The sequence below is a fragment of the Halichoeres trimaculatus genome, unplaced genomic scaffold, assembly GCF_033239565.1.
Source record: "Halichoeres trimaculatus isolate MK-OKI-2021-1 unplaced genomic scaffold, fHalTri1.1 fHalTri1_scaffold_15, whole genome shotgun sequence".
Lineage (NCBI taxonomy): Eukaryota > Metazoa > Chordata > Actinopteri > Labriformes > Labridae > Halichoeres > Halichoeres trimaculatus.
This window is the reverse complement of record NW_027437193.1, coordinates 35,240,080-35,266,465: the sequence shown is the minus strand read 5'-3', so window position 1 is coordinate 35,266,465 and position 26,386 is coordinate 35,240,080. Positions and strand designations below refer to the sequence as shown.

At 43.7% G+C, this 26,386-nt stretch overlaps 1 protein-coding gene across 3 annotated transcripts; it reads left to right on the top strand.

The window, feature by feature from the left end:
• Nucleotides 1–26,361, top strand: LOC141804018 (uncharacterized). Of its 3 annotated transcripts, none has more exons than XM_074688217.1 (10): nucleotides 2–347; nucleotides 8,170–8,331; nucleotides 8,646–8,843; nucleotides 9,277–9,435; nucleotides 10,925–11,005; nucleotides 12,660–12,816; nucleotides 13,393–13,437; nucleotides 15,344–15,811; nucleotides 16,015–17,420; nucleotides 18,961–26,361. In XM_074688217.1, the coding sequence occupies exons 1-10, from the start codon at nucleotides 120–122 to the stop codon at nucleotides 19,006–19,008; spliced, it is 2,952 nt and encodes a 983-aa protein (XP_074544318.1). In that variant the 5' UTR covers nucleotides 2–119; the 3' UTR covers nucleotides 19,009–26,361. The 3 variants fall into 3 exon arrangements, with proteins under 3 accessions (XP_074544321.1, XP_074544318.1, XP_074544320.1); XM_074688219.1 differs by having other exon boundaries at nucleotides 4–320; XM_074688220.1 differs by lacking the exon at nucleotides 13,393–13,437 and having other exon boundaries at nucleotides 1–347; nucleotides 15,359–15,811.
• The last annotated feature ends 25 nt before the right edge of the window (nucleotides 26,362–26,386 follow it).

The window sequence follows — 26,386 nt, the reverse complement described above, 5'->3', positions numbered from 1 at the left end:
ACAAACCAAGGCTACATTTTACACACACACACACACACACACACACACACACACACACACACATTCAGTGAGGTAGCTCCGCCTCCTCTGCAGTGTAGCGACAGCCAGCGAGGGCAGCCATGGAGCCAGCAGAGCAGGAGAAAATAGAGGGATCATGGGACGTCGGGGGGCAGGATGGGGAGAAGGCAGAGTGGAAGAAGAACGAGTGCTCCCTATCCTCCCTCCTCAAACACTCCTGTCTCCTCTGCTGGTCGTCTTCCAGGGACACGGATGCCGTGGAGATGGATGAGAGAGTCCTTGCTAAGGCAGCTGAGATCAGAGTAAGAAGACCGCAGCATCTCTCCCTGGTGTGTGTGTGTGTTTGTGTTTTTTTGATTTCTGCATGCCTGCTCTAACATGTTTTCAACTCTGTGACATCACGTGATGGGGACATGCAGCTAGTCTTTTTCTGCGCGTCATGTTTCCAGTTTGGAACTCCTGCATCACTGCATCTCCCATGATGCTCTCATGTGATGTCAGAGTGCTGCTGGACTCGTCAGAGGCTGTAAAGCAGGGTCAATCATCTACCTGAGGGATCCTGAAGGAACCAGGTCTGCTGGTTCCAGTTTACAGATGTCAGACTGCAGGAGGACCCTGAAACCCTGTACTGCTCATTTTCCACCACCATCTGTCTCTGAGCTCAGGGAACCAACAGTTTCTGCTCCTCCTTTGGAGGCTGGGTCTTATGGTGCGGTTCTGGTTCTAGGATATCATAATCTAAAAATTTGTCTCTTTTTAACAGAGCAGAACACCTTCTATTCAGCCCCATTTCTCTGCACATGTGTGTTGGAAAGATAACTGGAGCACAGCTGAGCTAAACAGCTTCCAGGTGTCAGTCAGACCCCTCCAGGTCCTGGATCAGAGCAGGTGCTGGACAGCATGAGTCCTGGACTGTCCCCGTAGTCAGCAAACAAAAGCAGGCCTGTAGTAACCGTGTACTGACTGTCTGCATGGCTTCCACCAGCACCTCTGACCGTCCCCTCGCAGCAAACAGAGCAGCACTCCTCACATCTGCTGACCACAGCGTCTGCTTCTGTTTCCATGGTGATAACATTAGCTGATCTTTACTTTATTCTAAGAGCTATCAAAGCACCTAACAAACAGGAAAAGGCTCAGGCTGCTTCACGGGTGTCAAAAATGGCACAATTCAGCACATGGTTATTGGGCCTCGCACAGCAACTGGCTTTTTGGTTGGTTTATCTCAGCAGATAATTATCAGGCATTACTAAAAACACTTTCTGATCCGAAGAGACTGAAACCATGAGTCCAGTTCTCCAGATATCAGTGCTCACGTGAAAACTGAATATAAACATATAATCACGTCTGTCTGCTCTGGACTAAAGCCACGTTTCCAAGTGGTCCAGCTCAGTTCGTTTTGTTACAGCATGCATTTTGTGATGTTTCCACTGACTGATTCCAGGACAGATTCCCAAATTACTGAACCACACCGTCCCACTTTTTGGGACCAATTCATTTGGGTGCCAGTAGGTGGCGCTACAACACTGCAGTATGTTGATTGGCCACTTCCTGTGTGACAGCGGCTACTGTATTTCTCCTGGTGGCACACACTCTTCTCTGGAACAAAGCTTGATTGTTCTTTCATTGTTCTTTTTCTTTGATTTGTTCTTTGAGCCACATGCTGATCACAAAGAAGACAAATTGCTGGATGTCTTCATCGTTGCTCTTTGTTTACTGTGTCACATTTCTCGTCTTTTTTGGATTTATCAGCGGGGTACACTGTTACACTGCAATGGCGTCATGCTGTTACATAGCTGACGTGGCTATTGGAGTCCGGCTTACACACCACCTACCACAAGGGGGCACGGTTAGCTGTGGAAACACGAGCAGGATCAGACTTCCCTGATCCAACCCTTACCAAACTCTAAACTGGACTGCATGATGGAAACAGGGCTTTTGTCTGCTCTGGACCCTGAAGTGGACCCTAAACCCCAATTTCAGCCCAGTGGTGTGTAAGTTGGATGCTGATAGCCATGTCAGCTCCGTGATAGCATGATGGTATAGCACCGCAACTGTGTACTCTGCTAATAAATCCTACAAAAGGCTGTTTGGTGACGCCATTTTCTAAACCAACAGAAACTTCTCTTCAGGAAGTGGACCAAGTAAACATGGCAGGGTAACATGTTGTTCTTTATTTCTGCTGTCACACAGGAAGTGATGATTCTTTACACCAATCAACAGACTGCAGTGTTTCCAGCTTCACTTCCTGGGGTCTGATCAGTACGCCTGGAACCCCAACAGAGGGGTACCAGAAAGTGGGACGGGTCTGTAATATGGGGACTTTTTCTGGCTCACTTGGTGGAAACAGGGTTTACACCCCGTTCACCCTGTCGCTCACACTGACACATGCTGATCACAGAGACTCTGTTAAACTGCCCCTCAGGAGGTAATACACAGATATGTTGCTGGCTCTGCCTTCGGGAGTCTTTTGAGGTTTGGGGTCATGGTAAACACTGCCTTTATGGTAAATGGAATTGACAAGTACTTGTATAGCGCTTTTCTAGTCTCTCAGACCACTCAAAGCACTTTGCTCTGCCAGTCTTCACTCACCCATACACACCACATTCACACACTGATGGTGGATTTTCCTATTGGAAACCATCAGTTTTATCTAATCCAGGGGTGGGCAATTAATTTTTACCAGGGGCCACATGAGGAACCTGAATTGTGTCAGAGGGCCACCAACTGTCTTCCATGTAAAATGCTCTAAATTAAATATTTTGAATAGCTGGAACTGATAATCAGAAGAATAAAGCACTCTGTAAATGTTTATATTAGGTTATGTAAAATTGTGGTGTATAGGTCAAGTAGAAAAAAAAACAATTATTGAATCCTAAAATGAAAGAGAAAATGTCTTAAGTTTTCGTCTTTGTCAATATCTGTCATACATGAACTCACTTTTACCGATTGAGTGCTGGCAGACTGCCAACACTCCTGAATATGGAGGGAATCTCCCATTCTTTACACCCTTTCTCCCGCTGTTCTCTTCGCTTGTGATTTCTCCTGATAGTCCCCAAAATTTAAGTTTGCTTCTGTGAGCTCTAATATTTTACTAATCATATCAAGTCCTGTACTTGGGCGTTATATCGAAAACTCAGAAACCATCCACCCCCTCTCTCTTAGTTGGTTTGATCCAGAGACGCTGCAGGAGACTTCAGAGACAGAGACAGATAACTGTGCAGCACTTATTGATGAAGAGTTTATCAGAGCCTTAGCTGTTTCCTTTCTTTCTTTTTTGGAGCTGACATGACATGTCGGGAGTTAAACTAACGTAACTCTGCTCTAGCATCCTCTTCAATCAGGAGAGTTTAGAGCAGCGTGAATTTTATAGTGAGAATGCTGACTCTAAAATAGTGAAACGCGTATCGTTGTAAAGTTGTCCATCTTCGGTGTGTGATGCGCATACGCGCTGCACGTGTACGCGACGGCACTCAGTCTTCAGAACAGGAGAGAGTTCAGGTGGAGGAGACAGACTGAGCCAGTGAAAGAGAGGGAGAATTCAAACCACAATGTCTTGTTCAGTGCCTGTGATAGATGGAGTATTAAGACATATGCACCCGCACGAGTTTCATGTTTATGTTTACGATTGGCCTCACGCGGGCCGGACAGGGACGTACAAAGGGCCGGAAGTGGCCCGCGGGCCGTAGTTTGCCCAGGTCTGATCTAATCCATTCACACCCATCCACACACCACTGACCAACAGTGGGAGCAATTTAGGGTTCAGTGTCTTGCTCAACGACACTTCGTAGAGGCTACTATTCTACCACTGAGCCACAGCTGCCCATATCCAGGAGGCTATCTGTTTCAAGCAATCAATGTTTCATAATAATAAAAATAATAATACTAATAATGATGATAATAATACTTATCATAATAATAATAATAATAATAATAATAATAATACAACGTTTTGTTAAAATATTTCTCCCTGATTTCAACAAGAATATTCCCATTGCAGTGGTGTGTACGGAAGGGGTAGGGAGGGTTCCCTGTAGCCAAATTGCTGAAAAAATTTTATGAAGTGCATGCTAAACTAACCCCTTAGCTGGTTAAAACATGATAAACACTCCTCTTTGGAAAACACACGGACCTTAAAAACCCTCTTCAGGTTAGAAGGTGCTGGACGAGCCTTTTTTTTCGTTTTTTGCCCTGCCCTTCAAGTCTGTGCACACCACTAACCCGCTAAGAGAGACACAGACAACATGCAGCAAGAAATATACAATACACCAGTTTATCTATCAGCAGGGTCCACCAGATTATCACCAGAGCAAGGACACTGAAAGTCAGAGCGAGTCTGAGGGACCACAAACCCAATCTGTCTGTGGGCCTGAAGGTAACAGCCAGTGAAGGCCTGTAGGTGTCAGTAAAGAGCATGAGGAGACTGCAGATCATTTGGTACAGTCTAAAAATTAAGTTAAACCAATGCTCCGTTCTTCTCTTAAGGCAAATCTTCTTTTTCATACAGGACACAGTGGAGTGTACAAAATCCTACACCAGAGACGAGGCACAGTGCAGCATGGGAAACTGTGTCTTGCATTTTCAGAGAGGCTGATGGAGCATACAAACAAAGAGTGACACCATAAACAAGAACAGATAAAAAGAAAGAAAATGAATAAGAAATGAAGGACAACGTTCACATTTCAAATCTTATACTTTCTCTGAACAACTGCTTTTTGTCAGAATACTTACTGCTCAACATTACAAATGTACAACAAACTCTCAGTGACTGGTCCAGTGAGGAGCACATAACAAAGATTCAGTAGGGGTGGTGAGATTCATCTGACTTTCTGAGCCGAAGATTGACTTTGGAAGCCGTTCTGGTAAAAACCTGACTCAGAGCATCAAAATCCCAACATTAGTGTGCACCATTAGCCGTATGGCTCAAATGCTGGACTCTCCATGTGCACCATTACAATCATGTCATTTAGTCCCCCGAACTCTGTTTTCAGTCCGTTTGACAACTTTTGTGGGGAAATTGAATGAAATGCATGAAATAATGGGTTGATCAGAACTGGAGGGAAATGTTTGGATAGGAAGCAGTAGCGTGGGCTCTTTAGCCTGTGGCTCTTATCAACTGGGCCATGAGGGGTGCTGATTGCCCCCACTGATCAAAAGTGACTGAAGTGAAGTGTCTCTATGATTTTAGAGGTTGATTTGTCTGACTAATTTATCTGAAATCACAGACAATCGTTACCTTCATTTGACCCAGTCCAGAGCCTTTTTGGCAGGAGGTGAAACAGCAGGTGTGCTAGTGGAGGGGGCAGAATACGGGATCATTGGTGGTTTGTGTGGTGTAACGGTTCAAACAGTAGAGCTTAATTGCATCATTCTTTGATTTATAGTGCTCGATTTCTCTTTGTACTGGTTACAGTTGAGTTTCTGATATCAAGTTGCTGGATATTGATCAGTCTAACTGGTAACAGAGACATGTACCTCATCAGAAGCCTCTCAGAGTCTGTTACAGAGCTCTAGCTGATGGTTGTACCTTTCTGTATGTCTTTATACTAAATGTTAAAAATGAGACAAGCTGGCAGCACAAACAGGCCTTTAGAGACTCCAGATCATGGGCTGAGCAACATGAGGAGCATAGTGAATGTCTAAAGATAGATCTATCTGAGATTACAGAAACTCGATAACAAAGAGGGCTCACATCTTCACACTTTACCAAAGTGATGGGTAAAATACACAGCGAACAGACACTGTTTTAAAGTGAGTTTTAATTTCTGAGGTGGTGTGGAAGGAATGGAAGAGACATCATTTTTTATTATCCAGGTAACCAGAAAGACCTGTTCTAACCAAACCACCAGGGGAACCATCAGGACATCATCATTAGGAACAGCTGAATCACTTTGGACACTCACATGTAGTAATCTGCCAATGACACTGCTCACTGCAGCCAGGACACCTTAAAGGCTGTTCCAGAGAGGAACAGACACTTCATCCTCAGTGTGGTGCTGGTGGTGGTAACTATAATCCCCCAAAGCTGGGTACAGCAAAGCTCCCATGTTCCCCCTGTTCCTCTCACAATCCCAGGATCCTCTGGTTTTCTCCTCAGCCTGAGTTTCCGATAAGCCTCCACATGCTGTGTCAGCATGCTAACAGATTCAGTCAGGACTGTGGTTCTCAGCTGTGAATGTTTGTTTTCTCCCTCCTGGTGAATCAACAGTTTAATCACCATGAGTGTGACTGGTGAAGTGGTTCATTGGAACTTTCAACTCTTTCAGGCCATTTCCTTACTTAGCACTTGTTCTTTGTGTTTCCACTGACAAACCTCCGGCTCCAGTAGGGATGGGTACCTTTCACATTTGACATGATACAGTACCAATGCCTGCTACCAGGCAATTGGTATCGGTACTCAGGGGTACCAATTTTCTGTTCTTTTGTGTGTTCATGTGGAAATAAATATTAATATGTTTATTAATAAAATCTCAAAGTTTTTCAATTTAACATATTTACTCTTCAATATATATATAAACTTGCAATGCTGTGTCCATGTCCAGCATGAAAAAAAAAACTTCCTCTTCCACTCCATTACAGTCACAATGATGCATTTAGGTATCTAAACATGGTACCGTTTGATTTTACATGAATCTGCACTACAGGAAGAATTTGGTTGGTACCAATAAAAGCACCTAATTCATCTGATCTGTACCAATCCCTAGGCTCCAGGTGCTCAAAACTGGTTCTTAGCACGAACAAACTCTTTGCTGGGCCAAAGCAAAGCACCGACTATGCCAGGGGCTGGCGGCGGGGCTACAGTGATCAACAATCAGTGTGAAAAACACCTATTGTCAAAATAAAAGCTGCTGAGAGAGTCGTCTGTTGGTTTGTTGGAGTTTCCTCATTAAAAAACTCGAGCTGGAGGAGAAATTTAAGCAGAAATGCCTTGTTTGTCCTACTGATCAGGGCCCGTATTCACAGAGCATCCTGAGTTGAAAGTATATATTTCAAGACGTCAGTCTTAGAAAAATCACAGAATTCCTCAGATTCTGAGATTTTTCTCTGAATTTTCCCTCGGTAAGATCAGAGTTCAGCCCCGATGTGTTCACAGACACACAAACCCATGCACACACACATACAGAGGCACACTCTGTGTAGCAGACAGTCCGGGGAAATAATGTAAAACAAGTTTCTGCCTATTTTTAAACACTTCCAGTGCCATCTTTGTTGCTGCCCAAGTCCCAAGTGTCTGCAGCCGACGGCGCTGTATGCAGAGACATTCTGATATATCATGGTTATGCAATAGCGTGGCTCTGACTTGGCTCCCTGCTGGTGGAAAACCAAACTGGTTACTATGAAGAACGTGAGGGGTACCAGTGAAAAAAGAGGGCCGCAGAGAGACAAAGGATGTTAGTTTGACTCTGAAGGTTGGAAAGCTGAACCGCTTTGCTGAAAACTAAAGTCATGCTGCAGATGGACAACACTACACCCCAAATACCCACTGCTTTAAGTCTTTGTTGTTTCCAACCGCCTCTCTCTCTGATATGGTAAATGAACCAGTATGTCTGTAGCGAGTCGTAATCCGTGCCACAGCGTAACAGCCACATGGCATGGCAACGATGTCTTTCCCCATAAAGTGAAGAGGGTCTCCTATTCCCGTCCCCTTCAATTAAAGTGCCCTCCGCAGCCATAAGTGTGGCTTCATTTGGAGTGACACTCGGTCGTGAGGGGGTAGTGTGTAGGGGGTAGTGTGTAGGGGGTGGTGTGTAGGGGGTAGTGTGTAGGAGGTGGTTTGGGATTGAGCCCCTAATGCCACAGGCTGCTATGGTAGGAACCATCAGTTTGACCAGATCATTCATTCCCATCCCCACACCGCTTACCAACAGGGGGAGCTATTTGGAGTTCAGTGTCTTGCTCAAGGACACTTAAGCATACAACTACAGGAGCTGGAATCAAACCCTTGACCTCTTGAGAGACGACTCCATCGCTGGGTCCCAGCCGCACCTCATCAAGTCTTCAGTTTCAGAGACAGTCTACATGTTTGGAGCCAACAGACTCTTTAACAGACTACCCTATTAATCTGTGTGTGTGTGTGTGTGTGTGTGTGTGTGTGTGTGTGTGTGTGTGTGTGTGTGTGTGTGTGTGTGTGTGTGTGTGTGTGTGTGATTACAGGAGCTTGAAAATGCAGTGGCTGTGGAACATCTGGAGCTTCAGGAGCAGCAGTCGGACCGTAAGGAGCTGGAGGAGACTCTGGATAAGTTAGAGAAGCACAAAGAGAAGCTGATCCAGCAGATCAAAGCCACCAGACAGCTCTGCTATGAAGAGAGCCAGCAGGTAAGGACACACTGCGACGGATCAGGGGGAACAGAGTGTGTATCATTCCTGTCTGTAAGACTGTCTTTCAGGGACCCTGTTGCAGTTTTTGAAAAAGCTGCTCCGGGTGACTGCTTCATTAACAAACTCTCCATTATGTGGTAGTTGAATCAACAACATTAGACAGTGTAGGACCCTCAAACCTCTAGATTCTGATGATGAATCTAAAAGCAGACCACCTCTCTGTGCCCCCCCCCCCCCCCCCCCCCCCCCCCCACACACACACACACACACACACACACACACACACACACACACACACACACACACTCCAGATCCTGTCTCTGCAGTCAGAGGAGGTGAAGAAGGAGAGCCAGGTGGAGGAGTATGAGAGGGAACTTGCCAGAGCCAGGCTGAGGCTGAGGAAGCTGAGGGAGGAGGTGAAGCAGGCGAAGAGAAAGGTGGAGGAGGCTGGAGAGAGGAACACTCCTCTGCAGGACTCCATCAGACAGTCCTACGAAGAGATCCTGCAGGTATGGCAGTGTGTGTGTGTGTGTGTGTGTGTGTGTGTGTGTGTGTGTGTGTGTGTGTGTGTGTGTGGACAGACTCAGTCCACTTCATCACTCTTCATCACAGGATGACTAAGCGGTCTCAGTGTCCTGATCCTGCTGTTGATGCTAACCTGTTAGCCTCGGTCTGTAACTTCAGCCTGCGCTATTATGATAGCCTTTATCTCAGGTGTGCAGCTGGTTCAGATACACAGGGCCTCTCAATCTGTGTAACGCATGCTGTCTGCTCTACCTGAGCTTATCTACCTAAACTGATTTACCTATGCTAATCTACCTGTGCTGATCTAGCTGTGCTGATCTAGCTGTGCTAATCTACCTAAACTGATCCACCTGTGCTTATCTGTTTTATGCACATGCTGTGTCCCCATGGTTCCCCCCTTCTCTCTTTCTCTGGAAGGAGGAGAACACTCTGTGCTCCCTCTCAGGAGGTGCAGTCACTCCGGAGAGCCAGCTAGAGGAGTCCACTTCCCCTGCAGACACCACTGAGGATGATCCACTCCCTATGAAGCCCTGGGGAAGGAGCCAATCACTGCCTGCCTATGCTGACCTCATACTGGTAAAGAACATTGATCCTGGTTGGACCAGTCTTGAGGTCCATTTCTCCTCCTTTTACATATGAAATTGTATCCGTTCATATCAAACGATGTTACCGTCACTGCTCACATACTTTCATATGTCCTTTTGCTGGCATTGCTGTTAACCATCCACCTGAGGGCAGCCCAGAGTCAAAAGCTTATGACAACAACGAACTCAAAATCAAGAATGCTGGCTATGGAGGAGGTGTTGATAATTTACCTCTTGCATAGAAGAAAAAAACAGAGGCAGCGTTGTAGCAGGCGCCAATGGCTGTTAAATACATCCTAAAAGGTCTGCCATTGTTATTTCCTCTTTGTGCCTCACTAAAGCTACGTATGGGGTAGTAACAGCAACACTGCCCCCACGGTTTCCAGTGGTCCTGCTCTGCTCTTGGTTCATATCCGTAAGCTTCATGGAAATGTGCAGAAATACGGACGAAATGAACGCAGAGCACAGACAGAAGACTCTATCTGTATTTAACACTGAGTGTAAATGGGCCTTAAACCTCCACTTGTGCACTCAGTCACTTTCCAGGCCAGGTCAGGTGAGTCATAAGGAGCTCACACTTTGATACTCTACCCTGATGACCTCTGAGGAAAACTACTGAAAGGTGGAAACTTCAGCTCACTGCTCCAAGACCAGTGTGCTCCTGATTCCGAACACATCATGAAAAGATGTGGTGTGTCCCAGGTCACTGCAGACCACTGCTCACACCGATAGAGATCTGAATCAGGAGCTGAGCCAGCTGTTGAAGCCGATTATTAAAGACCAACCAGCTACCCTCTGAAGATTCAAAGCACAGAGCCACAGGAACAATGGAAGAGTAGGAGAGGACATCAGGGAGGCCACACAAGATTCCTCTGACGTGAAAACAGACTTTCAGAAATAGAAAGCTATGTTTAGCCTGAGAGGAGAAGATTCACGAACAGAGCAAGATTCATCAACAGCCTGACAGAAACACAGAGCTGCTGAGAGAGAGGAGACATTTTATCAGAGCTTAGAGAAAACTCTCTGATGGACAGCAGCAGGGCAGACGCTCCAAAGAAAGGATGCTGTTTCTCTATAGAGGTGTGTTAGGAGGGGATCAGCCAGCGGACAGAGCAGGACACCAGGAGAAAGACAGGGAGGGAGAGGAGCTGGAAACAAAAGCATTATAAGTATGGTCTTGATACACTACAACCTTGCCTAGACCAACCCTGCCCATGAAGGGACTCACCTGATGGAGAAGTCTCTATTTGACCAGCGTAGCTGCTCCTCAGCTGGGACAGGTCCCCACGGCCCCACGTGTCCTGAAGCAGCTGAAAGATTTACACAAAGCAGAGAGCATGGTATCTTCATCCATTCACTCATGTGACTAACGTGAATTTCTCTCTACATCTTTGTCCCCCTGAACATCTGTGTGCGTGTGCGTGTGCGTGTGCGCATGCGTGTGTGTGTGTGTGTGTGTTTGTGTGTGGTGGGCTGTCCAGAGAGCCAGTGGGTCGTCTTTTGGCAACAACCTTGTCGGTACCAGAGAAGAAGCTGATGACAGTGGAACGAGCTCAACAAAGGTACAGGACCACAGCCCACCTGTCTCACCTGAAGAGTGTGGAGACAGACAGGCTGTTGGAGAGTGTTTAACACAACATTCTTTAATGCTTTGTCCACTGAAACCATCTGCTGCCATTCTGGCTAGATTAGACAGTTACAGGCTGTCTCGTGTCCTACCATTTCACAAACAGCTGGGCTCAGAGGGATCATCCCTCTATGAAATGTAACAATTTCTTGCAAACTATTCCAGAAAAGGGCTCAACGGATTATGAAGACAGCTAATTAATGGGTTATTAACATGAGCATTTTGCTCACAGAGACCATCAGGAGCTTGTTAGATACATTTGAGCTGAAACGCAGACGACCTAGTGGACCAGGTCGCGCTCTTTGAGGTTCACCCTGAAACAGGCGGCCGAGGTTCAAATCCACCCTGTGGTCTTTTACCTGCATATCATTTCTTGCTCTTGCCCTTTATATTTATTCATATATATATATATATATATATATATATATATATATATATATATATATATATATATATATATATATATATATATATATATATATATATATATATATATATATATATATATATATATGGAGCTGTAGTTTCACCAGAAAAAAAGGCAAGTCAAGAACTTGAACCTCTGACTAATGATGCTGTGAAGACTGGATAGAATCTGGGGAGCGCATGGTCAATGTGCATCACGGGGGATTAATATTAAGACACTTACACCAATAAATTTAATCACCAAGAAGCCACCCATCGCGCACAGTGATAAATACAGACTCATGAGTGTGTTAGTTGCATTGACTGCATCAGCTCTGAGTGACGCCAAAGAATCAAAGGATCAACAGCTGTAGAAATGTGCTTGCGCTAGCCATGAAGGGGGCGTGAGGCACTGCGTATTTCTATGGTCATTTCACTCTTGATACATCTGAACTTTGCCGTGAAAAAGAGTGTTAACCATGTTTTTGTGCGTATGTACTCTTTGTACATGAGGCCCCGGTCTCCTAACTGTACAGTACTCAAGCATGACACACCCCCTGACTGTTAGCAAACCTCCAATGTAGTGATCAGCCAACAGCAGCTGAGCAACCTTTCCCTGTTTTCTGCTGGGACAACTTTGAGGGACTCTGAAGCCCTGCTTTGACCAAGTGGTTCAGTTCTTTCCACAAATTTTGTGGCATTTCCTTTGACTGAAACTGGGACAGGTCCCCAAACACTGACCGTACTGTCCCAACTTTTGGTACCCTTCTGTTGGGGTGCCAGACTGATCAGACCCCAGGAAGTGAAGCTAGAAACACTGCAGTCTGTTAATTGGTGGAAAGAATTGTCACTTCCTGTGTGACAGTGGTAATAAACCCATAACCTTGCTATGCCATCACAGCCATCAATATGCAGCGTACACGCCACCTACCACGAGGGGCACGCTTGGCTGTGGAAACACAAACAGGATCAAACTTTACTGATCCAACTGTACCAAACTCTACTGACCCAAACCAGACCAGTTGGTGAAAATGGAGCTTTAAAACAATGGGAGCCTGTTAAGCCAAAAACAAACTCTCAGAGGATAAACTTCTGTTGCTGCCATGAAAGACAGTTTCATGACTGCAGAATAAAGGAATCTACTGGAATAAATCAAATGAAATGTAATTATTGCTTTACTGCAGATGGACAGATCTGACATTGAGGATTACCCAGAGGAGGGAGAGACGTTTGATGAAGAGGACAAAGACAGGGAGAAAGAAGAGTCTTCTATTAATCCAAACCCCACTGACCAGCTGGACTTCTTCCAGGCAGACCCCTTTGCCAACTGTCAGAGTGAGCGTAAGTATCAGACGTGACGTTCAACCATGTGTCAGGTTCAGGTAGTGTTAAACCTTTGGTTCGGGGTTTTGGCTGCCAGCCCTGATCAGGTCATACAGGAAAGGCCTCGGCTTTTCCGTCACCACAGGACAAACTACAGAACTTTTATCTCTTCTGAAATTTAATATGGTTTTGGTGTAATAGCTGATGAAAAGAAGGTGGAGCAGGTTTGTTTCAGTCTGGGTGAGTTGGTGCCCACAGTTTAGTATTCAGATTACAGCTGTAGCAATGTTTTTAGCAGCAGACTGAGGGAAAACTTATTTGACCTGATGGTTTGGTCAGGTAGTCATTCAGGTTCTGCTGAACACTGAGAAAACCAAGTCTGACTTTGTAGATTTGTTTGTGGCTCCATCCCTGCCTCTTCAGCCAACAACTTCAAGACTCCTGGTGCAGATTCTGCTCTGAATAGTGTTTTACTTACAGTTCCTAACCAATGTTTAAATCAAGGGCATAAACTGAAACGATGCTTGAGCATCACTGTTTTTCTATTGTCTGTATTATTGTCCTTTATTTACATGTTTCTAACTTCAATCGTAGATGATCTCTTCAATGAAGATCTCTTTCCCAAAACTGACTCATCTGGTGAGTACTGAAGACCTGTTTCTCTTAGTCCTGGATATAATGTTCATGAAGTTCAGGTCCTCTGTGTCAGGTTCACTGTAGTATTTGCTGAAAAAAACTACTAGTGCCCAATTGACCTCTGGCTAAGTCAACCCCCTTACTCACTCGAACAAACGGTTAACATTCAGTAACAGGTGCCATAGCAGGAGTCACAGTAGGAGACATTTTACAGGGTGTTGTCGATGATTTTTGGAGACAGAAAGATCACAGATCATCTTTCAGTACCCAAAAGGCTCCAAAGTCCATGTTGGAAGGAGATCTGAATCATTTTATTGTTGAGAAGGTCGATAAAAAGCTTAAATTACAGAGTAAATTTAAAGATCCCAGAGCAAACCTGATCAACAGCATCTGGTTAGCATCAGCATCTCAGACAACAAGACAGAGTATTAGCATTGGTCAGGACAGAAATAAAACCTCCTTTTTACCATCTTTACCAAGAGCGTGTCTCTGGTAGTTGGGAGCTACAGTATTTACACTGAATTATTCAGCACAACGTTTGACAACCTTTGTTATCTTGACTAGAAGCTAACATTAGCTTAAATAGAGCCCTTTGGGCAACAGCTACCAATGATGCACCATCACCAAGAATAAAATTTAGAACAAAACAGGCCAATAAACCCCCAACAAACAAAGAGACATGATGAACAACACAGCTAGGAGCTAATGTTAGGGTAACTTTAGCTAACGTTAGAGAAAATCCCAAAGCATCTGTAAGACTGCAGTGTTGGTTTTAGTGTTAAAGATAACTTTATATTTCTTTACAGCAAAGTCACAACCTGCTGCCTCAGATAGGATGTCAGCTGACCTTAGAGCAGACGGAGACATCCTTCTTCATTTGATTCATACAGAGTTGATGTTGTGCTATACTGCAAAACTTCAATCCAGCCTTTCAGGATACCTCATGTTGGAGTTGCATCTACCAAGGGATGTACTGAATCCGGTACTTTAATAGGTACCAACCAAATTCTGTCTGTAGTATCAAGTACTGGTTCATGTCAAATCAAAGGTGCCATGTTTAGGTACTTAGCACATCCTTGTGACTGTGAGGGGGTGAAAGAGTAGATGATTTTCCATGCTGGACATGAACTCAGTATTGCAAGTTGTTGTAGTGAGAAATATGTTAAATTGAAAAACTTTTAGATTTCAATATTAAATAAATGAATATAGTTTCCACATGAAAAAAATCGTAACTTTTTTCAGTCTGATATAAATACACACACACACACACACACACACACACACACACACACACACACACACACACACACACACATATATATATATATATATATATATATATATATATATATATATATATATATATATATATATATATATATATAAGAGAGAGAGAGACAGAGAGAGACTGTAGGTCCACTGTGTTTATACATTAAATCAAAAAGAATAAATAAATGTAATATCACAAATGTTAGTTGTGCCAAAAAAAGGAAAAGAAAAATAGAGACCAAATTTTGAGGTCATATTTTAAGCTAAAATCAAAAGTGGTCAAAAACAGCCATTTAACCCATTTACCCCAGAGGGTTAATAAAGCAGCCTGCCTAACATTTGGCACCCTGCTTTAACTAAGATTGTTTTATTTTGCAAGCTTGCCCCTGGAAAAAAAGAAACTAAGAGACTTTATGCTTTAATGCTCTGAGGGAAGCCCAATACACAGAAAAAACTGAATCAGTTTAAATCTAGTTTTGCCATCCTGGTGTAATTGTATGCATGAAAGTGTCATCTCAAGTCTAAGGCAAAATATTGAGCTATTCATCATATATCGTACCTTGGCCCAAAAATATCGAGGTATGAATAAAAAATTGACTTTGGCGTTTCTCATAACTTTTATCCAATCATCTCTTTGCAGGTGGATTTGCTTCAGACCCTTTTAAAGGCAGCGATCCTTTTGCCGCAGACGTTTTATTCCCTGAGGTGAACGTCAGCGTGGATGAGGTGGCAGGAAACAGTGGTGAGGAGGCAGACACTAGTCTCTCCTGCGCTGAAAACAAGGCATCGACGGGAACTCAGTGCTTCGAGTCCGAGTTCCCAGACGAGGACAGCGACATTGAGATCAGCTACAGCCGTGAAGACCTGGACGCCATCGCTGTGACCGATGATGCTTGTGGATTTAAACCTATTCAGAGCTCATCGGAGGATCTGGGGCCAGAGCCTATACAAGGATGGAGGTCTCAGGGTCAGTGCTCTGTAGAATCAGACCCAAATGGGTACGAGCTGGACCTTGGTGCGGTCTCTCCTCCCTCTGACATTGAAGAGCACAGCCTGGGATCATTAGCTGGAGAAGCTAAAGGAGAGACAACAGAGGATCACATGCAAGGTGAAGTATGATCCAGTTTGTTCTACTTTAAGATTCACATACATCTTTAGTAAGATATTAGGGGTTGAAGGTCTGATGACTTTCCTGATATACCTCCACATACAGTCTACTTAAAGCCTCCTTTAAACTTGTGGATAAGATTGTTCAAGATCTGCAGCTGAATGTGTGTCTGTGTTTCATACGCCTGCTCTCGTCTCTCACAGGTAAGCTGTCTGGTTCAGCTCAGGCCCTCCCTGAGCACAGTGAGCTGGTCTCACTGGAAACAGACTGGGTCAAAGGAGATTCTCTGTCCTGTGAAGTTACCTCCAGCCTGGACTCGCAGAATGTCTTCATCCAGCCTGACCTGGATCAGCAGAGAGAGCTTCACTTTGACTATGAATCCACTAGTCAGTCCTCCTTTGACCCATATGGGTTTAAACTCAGCCCAGAACATTCTAGTCATACCCTCTTGGATCCTGACGAGGCTGAACTGAGCCCAGAACCACCAGAAACTGATCTGGCCTTTGACCCAGAGCCCGCCTCCACACAGCCAGACCAGCTGGACTTTGATCTCTATGGGTTTGAAGTTACTTCCTCTCAAATGGCACGAGACTCTGACCCTTATGGCTTTAAGCTCAGTCCAGAGGAGGAGAACCAGGAAGTACTGGACTTGTGCCACAGTGACAGTAACAAGCAGCAGGGACCACCTAACTATAGCAACCAGGAAGTGCTGGAGCCCCATGCCCATGAAAACCAAGAAGTTCTTGAACCTTGTAGCCACTCGAACCAGGAGCCGCTGGTTTTGTGTAACAGTGTAAACCAGGAGGTGCTGGAACCTTCTAGCCCTGACAACTGGGAGCTGGTGATTGATGAGAACAAGGAAATTCCTGATTCCTGTTGTCATATCAACCAGGAGGTGTTGGAACCCTTCCACAATATCACCACAGGGGAACTGCTTGAACCATGTACCTATGACAACCAACAAGTGCTGGACTCTTGTAGCCATGGGAACCTGGAGCTGCTGGATTTATCCCATCCAGGACATCAGGAAGACCTTGAGTTAGATAACCATGACAACCAAGAACTACTAGACTTCAGTATCAAACAAAATAATGAAGAACAAGATTCAGGCAGCTTTGGCAACCAGGAAGTCCTGGATCTCAGTAGCAATGAAAATCCAGACTTAGGTAGCCACGACAACCAGGAAGTCCTGGACCTGTTTAGTGGGCGAGTTTTCCCTGAAGCAAACAATAACCAATGTGTTGTGGAACCAGAGCACAATGCAAGTCCCACCAATAACAGCTCAGACAGTGACGTGACATCAGAAGACCTGCGAGGACTTGAACTGAGTAACGCCAGTATCTGCATCACCAACAAAACCATCACCAGTACTGCCGACACCCACAACGTCGAACACTCGGCCGCAGACAAGAACTTTGTGACCTACAACATCCCCGCCAGCCAGAATCTGCTAGATGGGGATCTTGGATCAGTGTTTGGGGCTGGGGGGTACATTGGGTGTCCAGATGTGGCCGATGACCTGGAACCTCTGGACAGAAGGCAGCCAAAACCAATAGCAGAGCCAGTCCAACCAGTAAGACCAGTGAGGCCTCCTCGACCTTCACTCAAGGTAAGGCGTCCTTCCTCCTCTTTGTGCAGGTCTTAAAGGACAAGTTCGGTTTATACAGCTTTTACATTGTTTTTTAGAATGAAGTAGAACAAAAAACTCACCTAGAAGGCTTTCCTGATCCAAGCAGTGCTTCGGGAGATATTTAGATCCAAAATCGTACAGCAGACGTCCGTATAATGGGATCCATCGGGGCATAGACAGCGCCGCTCCTAAAACTGCATTAGTCATCCAAAAACTTGTGTTTTTCACCAATATTCCATCATTGTCCGCTCTGGGTTAGTCCTCTGCTGCAGTCTGTGTCACTCCAGACTGCAGCTGTGTGGCTGTACTGACCTCTGAACTCACGAAGACTTTGTTTACATTTGCCCCTCAAAGAAAGGAGGAAGTGAAGTCAGCACTCCAGAGAGTACTGCGCATGCGCGGAGGGGCAAACGTAAACAAAGTCTTCATCAGTTCAGAGGTCAATCCAGCCACACAGCGCTGCCTAGAGTGACACAGACTGCAGCAGAGGACTAACCCAGAGCGGGCCCTGATGGAATATTGGTGAAAAACACAAGTTTTTGGACGATTAATGCAGTTTTAGGAGCGGCGCTGTCTATGGGTGGATAACACAGAGGACTGGCTCTGGTCTTGGGAATGGAGTATTGTGCCCATTTTGATTCCGAGTACCGTCCTTGGGATAGTTTTGCAGTTTCGCATGGTTGACAGCTTTAAAGATTATTTTTTTCATCTCATGCAGCTGTCTTTAAAAGCATCTATTTCAACCTCAGCACCTGCAGCAATCAGAAAGCCTCCTCCACTGTTGCAATGTTAAGAAGTTGAGTTTCTCAGTCTCCAGTAGCTGTATGTCCATCACACCTTTTCACATGATCAAAGCCATATCTGAAGTTTGGAGAAAGTACAATTGCATCTTGCTTGCTCCAGAGTGGGCTCCTTCCACTGATCCAGCATGCCAGAAAACAGGTGTTTCCCAACAGTGAGGAAGTACATGAGGCATGTCTCTGTCAGGCCTCAGTCTGATCTACTTTTCCTTTGACCTTTCCGTTTTTTACTCACACTGGAGGGAACAAAAAAGCAGAGGGTCGTGTGTCATTTCACCTTTTCTTTTATCACCTCAATCACTTAACAGACCTTCAATATAATGTTAAATAACACATGATCAGCAAAAACAAAAATATTGTCTGCCAGCATGCCTTTTGCATTTATTCTTTTATGCAGACAAACAAGCAAATATGCAAGTTTACATCGAACAAAAGAAAAACAGAGAGAACAATTAAAATTCTTATAACTTTTAGTAATTTAATAATTAATTTAATAATAAGTAATTTAATAATTAATAATAATAATAATTTTGTCTTTTATTTGTATTTCTTTGTTTATTTTTATATTTTTTCTTTCTTTTCAGCTGCAAGATTAAGAATATCTTACTTCCCTGTCAAGGTTCACAAGTCAGACATCAAAGAACCGTCGTGTTATTTCTGATTCCTCATGAAGCTCTAAGCCTGTTTTTCTTCCTTCTTGTGTTATTTGTGTGTTTTAGGGCAAGGACCTTGCTCAGTCCATGACTCAGGGTTTCGACCTGAAGTGATTTCTCATTAACCAACATTCAAACAGAGTAGCTGTGTCAGCAGGGTTCCCATGACAACGACACCATCACAAAGAGACAAGGAGAGAAAGTGAGTGATCCAGCCTGGATGGTGGGGTGTGGAATGGAGGAAGCATAAAAATATGGACTGGAGGGGGGTTCAATCTGCTGTTATCAGCAGAAATAATTATAGATATAGACTTTTTTATCTTTGGGCCTGGGCAAGATCCTAGAAGGCTTGAAGAGGACACAATTCCCCTAGAACCAGATCGAGTCCATGAGATATGTTTATTACGCTGCGTTCTCTTTAAAGCTGACATAAGTGTTGGAAACAGCTGAATGAAACTGGGCCTCATGTTTTGTCCTCAGATGACTCACTTTCCTTCATGCCTAATCCTGTCCAGGCTCAGTGGTCCACCATGAGAATACCCCGCCCCCGCTTCGCCCCTGCCCCGTTGTGGTCTGAACTGAGTGTTGGCACATGTGTCAGTGGTCTTATAGATAAATTGTAAATAAGTATTTTACTCCTCTGTGGTTTCAGATTAGTCAGTTAATGGTTGTAGTTTAGTCTTCATTGGCTGGGAAATGTAGAGAGTGTTAGGTGAGTTCCATGGCAACATCTCAGTGTTTCCTGTCATTAATTACTGCAGGAAGCTTTTTCAAGCTGAACAGTTGAAGGGAAAGCAGTGTGTTACTGCCATCTTCAACCAAATAAGTCAAACATTCAAACATGGTTCTCCTTTAGGGGAGGGAGGGGGTCTGAAGTGGACTGTGTTGAGCCACCTCTGATAGTGATGTTATCAGCATCCTGGATCACACCTGTACACCACTGCCGTAAGGGGAGGAGGAAAACCACAGCGTGGAAAACTATAGTCTTGGGTGTGAGAGGAGTGGTGTAAAGCTATGAGCGTCCCAAAAGCTAGAAAGGCACTGTCTAAGTACAAATCCATTTACCATTTAACTGAAAACTGTCCGACGCACAAGTATAAACACACCAACGAGACTGATTTCAAACACTACTGCCAACTCCTAAAGAGAAAACAACAGGCATGTATTGAGGGGAAAATGAGTCTTAAATAAATGTGAATCAAATCACGTCATCCTAACCCTTACATTTGCTCAGTTTAAACGGGAGGGATCAGACTCCTTTCAGGAAGTCCTCATGAACTTTCATTTATGATGCACCTCAGTCACGTCACAGTGTGAAGTATGAGCTGATACAGCCACAGACTTTATAACCATAACATAGCATTGTGTTATCATCAGACTCCTGAAGACGTCACTGCCAGTGTCTCTCCAGGAGTACTTTGGATGTGGTCAGTAACAGGGCTTGAGCCAATTATCATCAGCCAGAGTTTTGCTGATTAAACGCTGACATATTCTACGTTGTTTTCTGAAACAGTTAACGCTGTCAAGTGTCAGAGTCGTACAGACAGCTGTCATTGTGCTGTTTGTCTACTAAATGGAGCTCTGACTCCATTCAGTTCTCAGTCATTGCTAAAGTTGTGCTAACCAGGCTGAAGTTACTCCCTGTCTGTAAAACTGAACACACAAAGAAATGAACATGACTCTCTCACAAGAATAGATTCCTAATCAATGCGTTCAACATGGTATACATCTCCTTATGTACCAAAAACCTTGGACTAGCTTGATGCTGATGTTTACATAGAATTAGACTGATATGCTAGCAGTTAGTATACACTGACATAGCTTGGGTTATATTCATCATAGAAACATACCACAGTTACTCTTTGTAAAGAATACTGAGAACTCTAAGGGCCTGGTCCACTAAGATCCCAGATAACCAGCACTAAATTACATGTACAAACTAAAAAACTGCAGTATCGATGGGTGATCTACTAAGACTGAGTTTGCATCAATAACAGGTGCAAGCCATGTTTAAATGAGGATTTAGCACATGCTAATGTGCTAAATATAGATGCAAAAAAACAAAATGCCCGCTAACAGTTTCAGGTCAGATAAATCCCTCTGCATCTCCTCCCCCCAGAATTTTGTAGGTTCAGATGATCTGCATACAGTCTGCACATACCAGTTGGGCCTTTAGTAGATCCGTCCCTAAATGTCGAAATACTCACAGGCAAATGTTTTCCAAAATGGAAGGAAGATGGAAAAGCTCAAGGCTGACTTTAGCATAACTACGGCAAGCTCAAGGCTCCAAACTACCCAAAACATAGCTATGAGTTCTGTTTTGTTTGATGTTTTTTTTTTCATGTTTTTGTACTTAAAAAGTTAAACAGATACTGAAGGACAAAGTGTTATCAAGCAGTAAAATGTTCTGACTGTAATTCATATTGTTGTTGTCAGCGATAAGAAACCAAACAAAGAAAATATTTTATTCATCATATATTTTTTAGGATAAATCAGCTTAGAAATTGATTATCGGAACTTTATTTCTGCCACTCATATCGGAATGAGCATCTGCTTCAACAAATCTCTATGGGTTGGGCCCTAGTCAGTACATCAGGAGGCAGTTTGAAGCTTTGGGTGTCACCCAGGAGTGAAGCAGAGTGAAAAGCAAACATATGTATCTGAACACATTTAATTCATACGCAGACAAACACACTCAGAGGTATGCAAGCAGCTTTATCACTGGACAGGCCTGCTGAGCTGAGAGAACCACTGAAGGTGTCAGCTGTGAGCTCAGCTGGAACAACGTAAATTTGTAGTTTCCTTTATTGTTGGTCTTCAGCTGAGTGGATGCTCCTGTATAACACACAATGCTCTGTAAAAATAATCTAAATACCTTTTATTATCTGCTTATCAGTCAATATGCATCTCATATTCACTATTCACACCCATTCTTTAGACAGATAGCTATAAATGAAACGTGTATACGTGTGTGTGTGTGTGTGTGTGTGTGTGTGTGTGTGTGTGTGTGTGTGTGTGTGTGTGTGTGTGTGTGTGTCTGTGTCTGTGTCTGTGTCTATGTCTGTGATAGTCTATCCTCTAGTAGACCAGTCTTTGCGGACGCAGAGAGAACTCTTTTAATGTTTGCTTTAAGTTCACACCTACCTTCATACTGTGTCTCATGGCTGCACGACAACACTGTGAACCTTGCACACACTCAGTGAGAGTCCCTCTGTAAAGCCCACACACGCTCAGTGAGAGTCCCTCTGTGGACATGTTCAGACTCTGTGTTATTCATGACACTGACACATGTAACCAAGTCAGAAAAAGAAGTGTTCAAGTCCTCAGGGGTTCTGTGACCAGGGAGAAGAAATAACTTTGCTGCTGTCATTTCATGCAGCCCACGTAAAACCTTGGTAGCACTTTAGATTACGGCCCACGTCTTACAGTGTAGTTTTCTGTCTCTTACAGTGTAGTTTCCTCAACTGTTGGGGTAACTCTCACACACGAACCATGACATTTTGCGGTATCTATGGGGTAGTTACACTCACATCTTGCAGTGTAAGTCCTGGAGTCTTACGGTGTAGTTTCCCGTGTCTTACCTTGACCTTATCAAAACAGTGTAATTTTCCTGGGCATATGCTTTAACTATGCAAACCTTGATGTATCACTTCCTCTTAAGAATCAGCATGGATACAGATCATGTAGACCAATGATAAAGTTAAAAGCTGTAATGTATTGATGAGTATGGGTTTCAAATAATAATGACATGCAGACATAAAAAATATTTTTTTAAACACACAGAGACCCCACTTTGTAATTCTCCTTTTAAGTTACTGATCCATTAAGATCACACTTGTCTTTGCTAACTATCCAGTATTTCCTGTTACAAATTTCCTATATTCTTCGTTGTTGTGTTGTTAGTGGCCTGAATAAAATTATATACAAAATGCTTATTTTGTATATAATTTTATTCAGGCCACTTATGCGGGCAGCTTGGGGTCCTAAAAGTTGTATAGCCCGAACTGAGATTCCGCGATTGTTTAAAAGCATCTTCAAAGCATCTTATAAGTTATCAGTGATGCATTCTTGAGGAAGTAAGTACTTCAATAGCTTACAAGTTATGTTGAAGGAGTGTTTAGTGGGGAATAAACATTTAGTTTATGTTTGTTTATGTGGCAATGCTGAATAGCTAGTGGGCGCATCATTTACATCTGGTAGACACTGTCTCTGATTCACCTTCTGTTATTTATTGTTTCAGATACCATACACTGCCAACCCTGTTGAGATGCACTACTGATAAGTGGCTGTTTGACATTGATGTCACACATTATTCATCCTCTACATTCATTCAGTCTCCATGCATCCTGCCGTTGCTGTAATGCTGTTTCTGAAAGGATAGATAAAAGACCGAACTGTGAACAGTGTATCTTTCTTTACTTTCTGACCGGAGTATCTGTGTGAATAAAGTGTCCCAGCATTATTCATCATAGAAACACAGATGTCAGTAGCTTCCACAGTTCCACTGCAACAACCCAGCACTTTACCTGTAACTACTGGTCAACATCTGGAACTGGGCTGGATTATAAAGTAGTCTGCCTGGTTCCAGATGTTGACCAGTAGTTACAGGTAAAGTAGTGAGTAGTTAAGCAGTAAGTAAAGCCAACAAGCGTGCACTTTATAATCCAGCCCAGTTTCAGGTGTTGTGAAAGTACTGGACAGTTAGACAGTAAGCAAAGACAAGTGTGATCTTAATGGTTCGTGCAGATCGGACACAGTTTAAAAATTCCGAACTTTGAGCCAATGTCGTAGCCACACCCAAAAAAATATTAAAATTCAATTATGATTATTGATCTTCACTGTGGGTAGTATACTCAGGCTAAGTTTGGCGTTGATAAGTCAGAAGGACCTAGGACAAGTTTGTTCAAATACGTAGCCCAAAACAGCTCAATTTCAGTGGGTGGGGTTGGATCAGTTTCTCTGGCACCCTAACAGAAGGGTACCCAAAAGTAGAATGGTATGGGTCAGTAGTTTTGGGGACCTGTCCTGGTTTGAGGAAGATGAACCAAATTGAACCACTCTCTGGAGACGAGGCTTTATCTTCAGAAGATCAGCAGGAGCTGCAGTCCACACACTAAAATGTCCTAACCTAAAAAATGCCCCCTGGTGGCACATTTAGTTTACTTGAACACAAATAAAAAGTCATGAGAAGTCAAAAAGAGGATCAAATTTATAATACAGCCCAGTAAGATGATGTGGGTTATTACAGACACTGATAGGACCAGTAGTTGTATTGATGACCACCTTACTCTCACTCACAACTTTTGAAACACAGCAGCTTGGTCTGTGGTTCTGTGCTTCGCGGCTTTTTTGCTGTGATCATCAAAGTCACTGTCTCAGCCTGATCAGAGGCTCCCTGTCACAGCTGTCCCCACTGTTTGAACCTGAATCTGATATTTAAAGCTCTGGGCCACAGACTGCATGCACTGGAGTTGTTTTTTCATGCTGCTGCAAAATCCTCAGTGATTGCACCGTCACAATTTTCATCAACAAGGAAAAATGACATTTACACACCTTTAAACTTTTTCAAAGATGATGCCAGTTTTGACCAGATATTTTTGCATTAGTTTTCAGAGTTTAAAGTTAGAGGAGGTGTCGTCACAACACATTAAGTAAAGCTGCACTGAGCATGACCAGTTTTTCCTGTGTTAGAAGCACAGTCAGAGCTGGGAATACTGCCAGACTAAGGGCCAATCCCAATTCTACCCCTTAGCCCTTGGTTTTGCTCGTGCACGTGTGCTGAAGGGGTGTGCCAATTCTCTGTAAGATCAAGAGGAAAGGCTAAACAGCCCTGCCTACTGTAACATTCACTTAATGTTCACTTTTCACGACTTAGCCATCTCGTTACTTGTGATGCCGGGCATGGTACTGGAGTCTGTTTGCTGTGAATGTGTCGTCTTAATCAGACATTGGTTTCTCATCAGTTTGTGTTTTGTTGGAAGTGAATAAACAGTTGCTCTGCCTAAGACAGCCAGAGAGCGTTTAGGGATGATGACACAGTGGGGATCGAGTGGCATCTCGTTTCTAAGAGATGTTTTTTCACTCCTTCCCCTCGGTCCTTAAAACAGGGGACCAAGGGAAGGGGTAAGAATGGGTAAGAATGACAACTGAGATTGGCCCTAACACTGGTTTGGATTGAAGAGTGTGTAATTACGATTCAGATCATCTAACATCTTTAATGTGTGTGCTCCCTGTGACTGTTCTCTACAGAGAAACAGCTCGGTCATTTCTCACCAGCTGGTTCCCACCTGGGAGGAACTGAGATGTGTTCTAAGTACGGTGTCTTCTGAAGAAGTACACACTCTCACAGTCTGAAGTCCTCACCTGTTCAGCTTTGACTGACGCCATCTTTGCTTTGTCTTGGAGACGTTAGTGGCTGTATCGAAGTGTAACACTGACGCTAGGGAGGGCTAAACACTGGGAGCTTAAACTCAAAAGAAAAAAGTCTGAGATGAAAACATAGAACTAAGAAAGGTGGAAGCTGTCCAAACCACACTTACATGACAGACCTATTAGAGAAACATTGAAGTGGCCCCCTGCTGGTCATCAGGGAGACTGTGAGGAGGAGAGGCTGTTTCCTTTGCCTCATGAAAAAGAATCCAGATGCTGTCTTTGTAAAATGTGTGACCTCTGTTTTAAACGTGGTGATCACTGCGTGTTTCCACTTCAGGAGGTGTTTTTCTTCTCTGTCCCATGAAGCCTTTGGATCCTTCATGTTTTACTTTGGGAGGGTATTTGCCGTAACAATCACAGCTCATTCTAACCCAAAAGACATTTATTTTTATGCCCGAGGTACAGAGTTAACTTGAAGAAGTCTGAGTGTGAGCAGCTCTGTTCCTAAGTATTTAATGGAAAATGTTCTCCACATGGCCCGCTAAAGACTATCTCTTCTCCTCTGTAAAGATCTGTACAAATCATCACCAGACATAAATATATGTAGCACGATGAACTTCTCATTCAATGAACTATAAGGTTAGAAACTGTTTTACCTTTCTGTTTACACACTCATTGAACTGTTTGTTGTTTTGGGAAAAACAAATATATTTAACAACTTATTTATTTTTTTACAGGTGACCTGTATGATATGATGTTCCATGATTAAACGTAGTCAGGAACACTCATGGAATCATGAGGGATCAGAATTATCATTTCTGGAAGTGTGTATGTTCCCTGTGTTACATATGTGTGCAATTTAGAGCCATGGTCTCATCATCTCAGTGATATTCAGACTTCTGGTCAGAGTCGAGAGTCTGTGTTCAGACAGCTCTGACGGACAGCTGTCAGCGTCAGAATCAGGACTCTATGAGTACGTATTAATGCAACTTCTTCTGGTGATGAAAACTATTCTGTGTGGTGTTGTATGTGTTACTGTCAAACTGTGAGGTTCTGTGTTGGAAAAATGTCTAAATAAAAGTAATCTTTAATTCATGTGGTCTGACTGATCTATGACACC

Coding starts and splice junctions, on each gene's coding strand:
- LOC141804018 (XM_074688217.1), top strand. CDS start 120: ATGGAGCCAGCAGAGCAGGAGAAAATAGAGGGATCATGGGACGTCGGG. Junction 8,332..8,645: donor GCTATGAAGAGAGCCAGCAG/GTAAGGACACAC, acceptor CACACACTCCAG/ATCCTGTCTCTGCAGTCAGA. Junction 17,421..18,960: donor CTCCTCGACCTTCACTCAAG/GTAAGGCGTCCT, acceptor TGTGTGTTTTAG/GGCAAGGACCTTGCTCAGTC.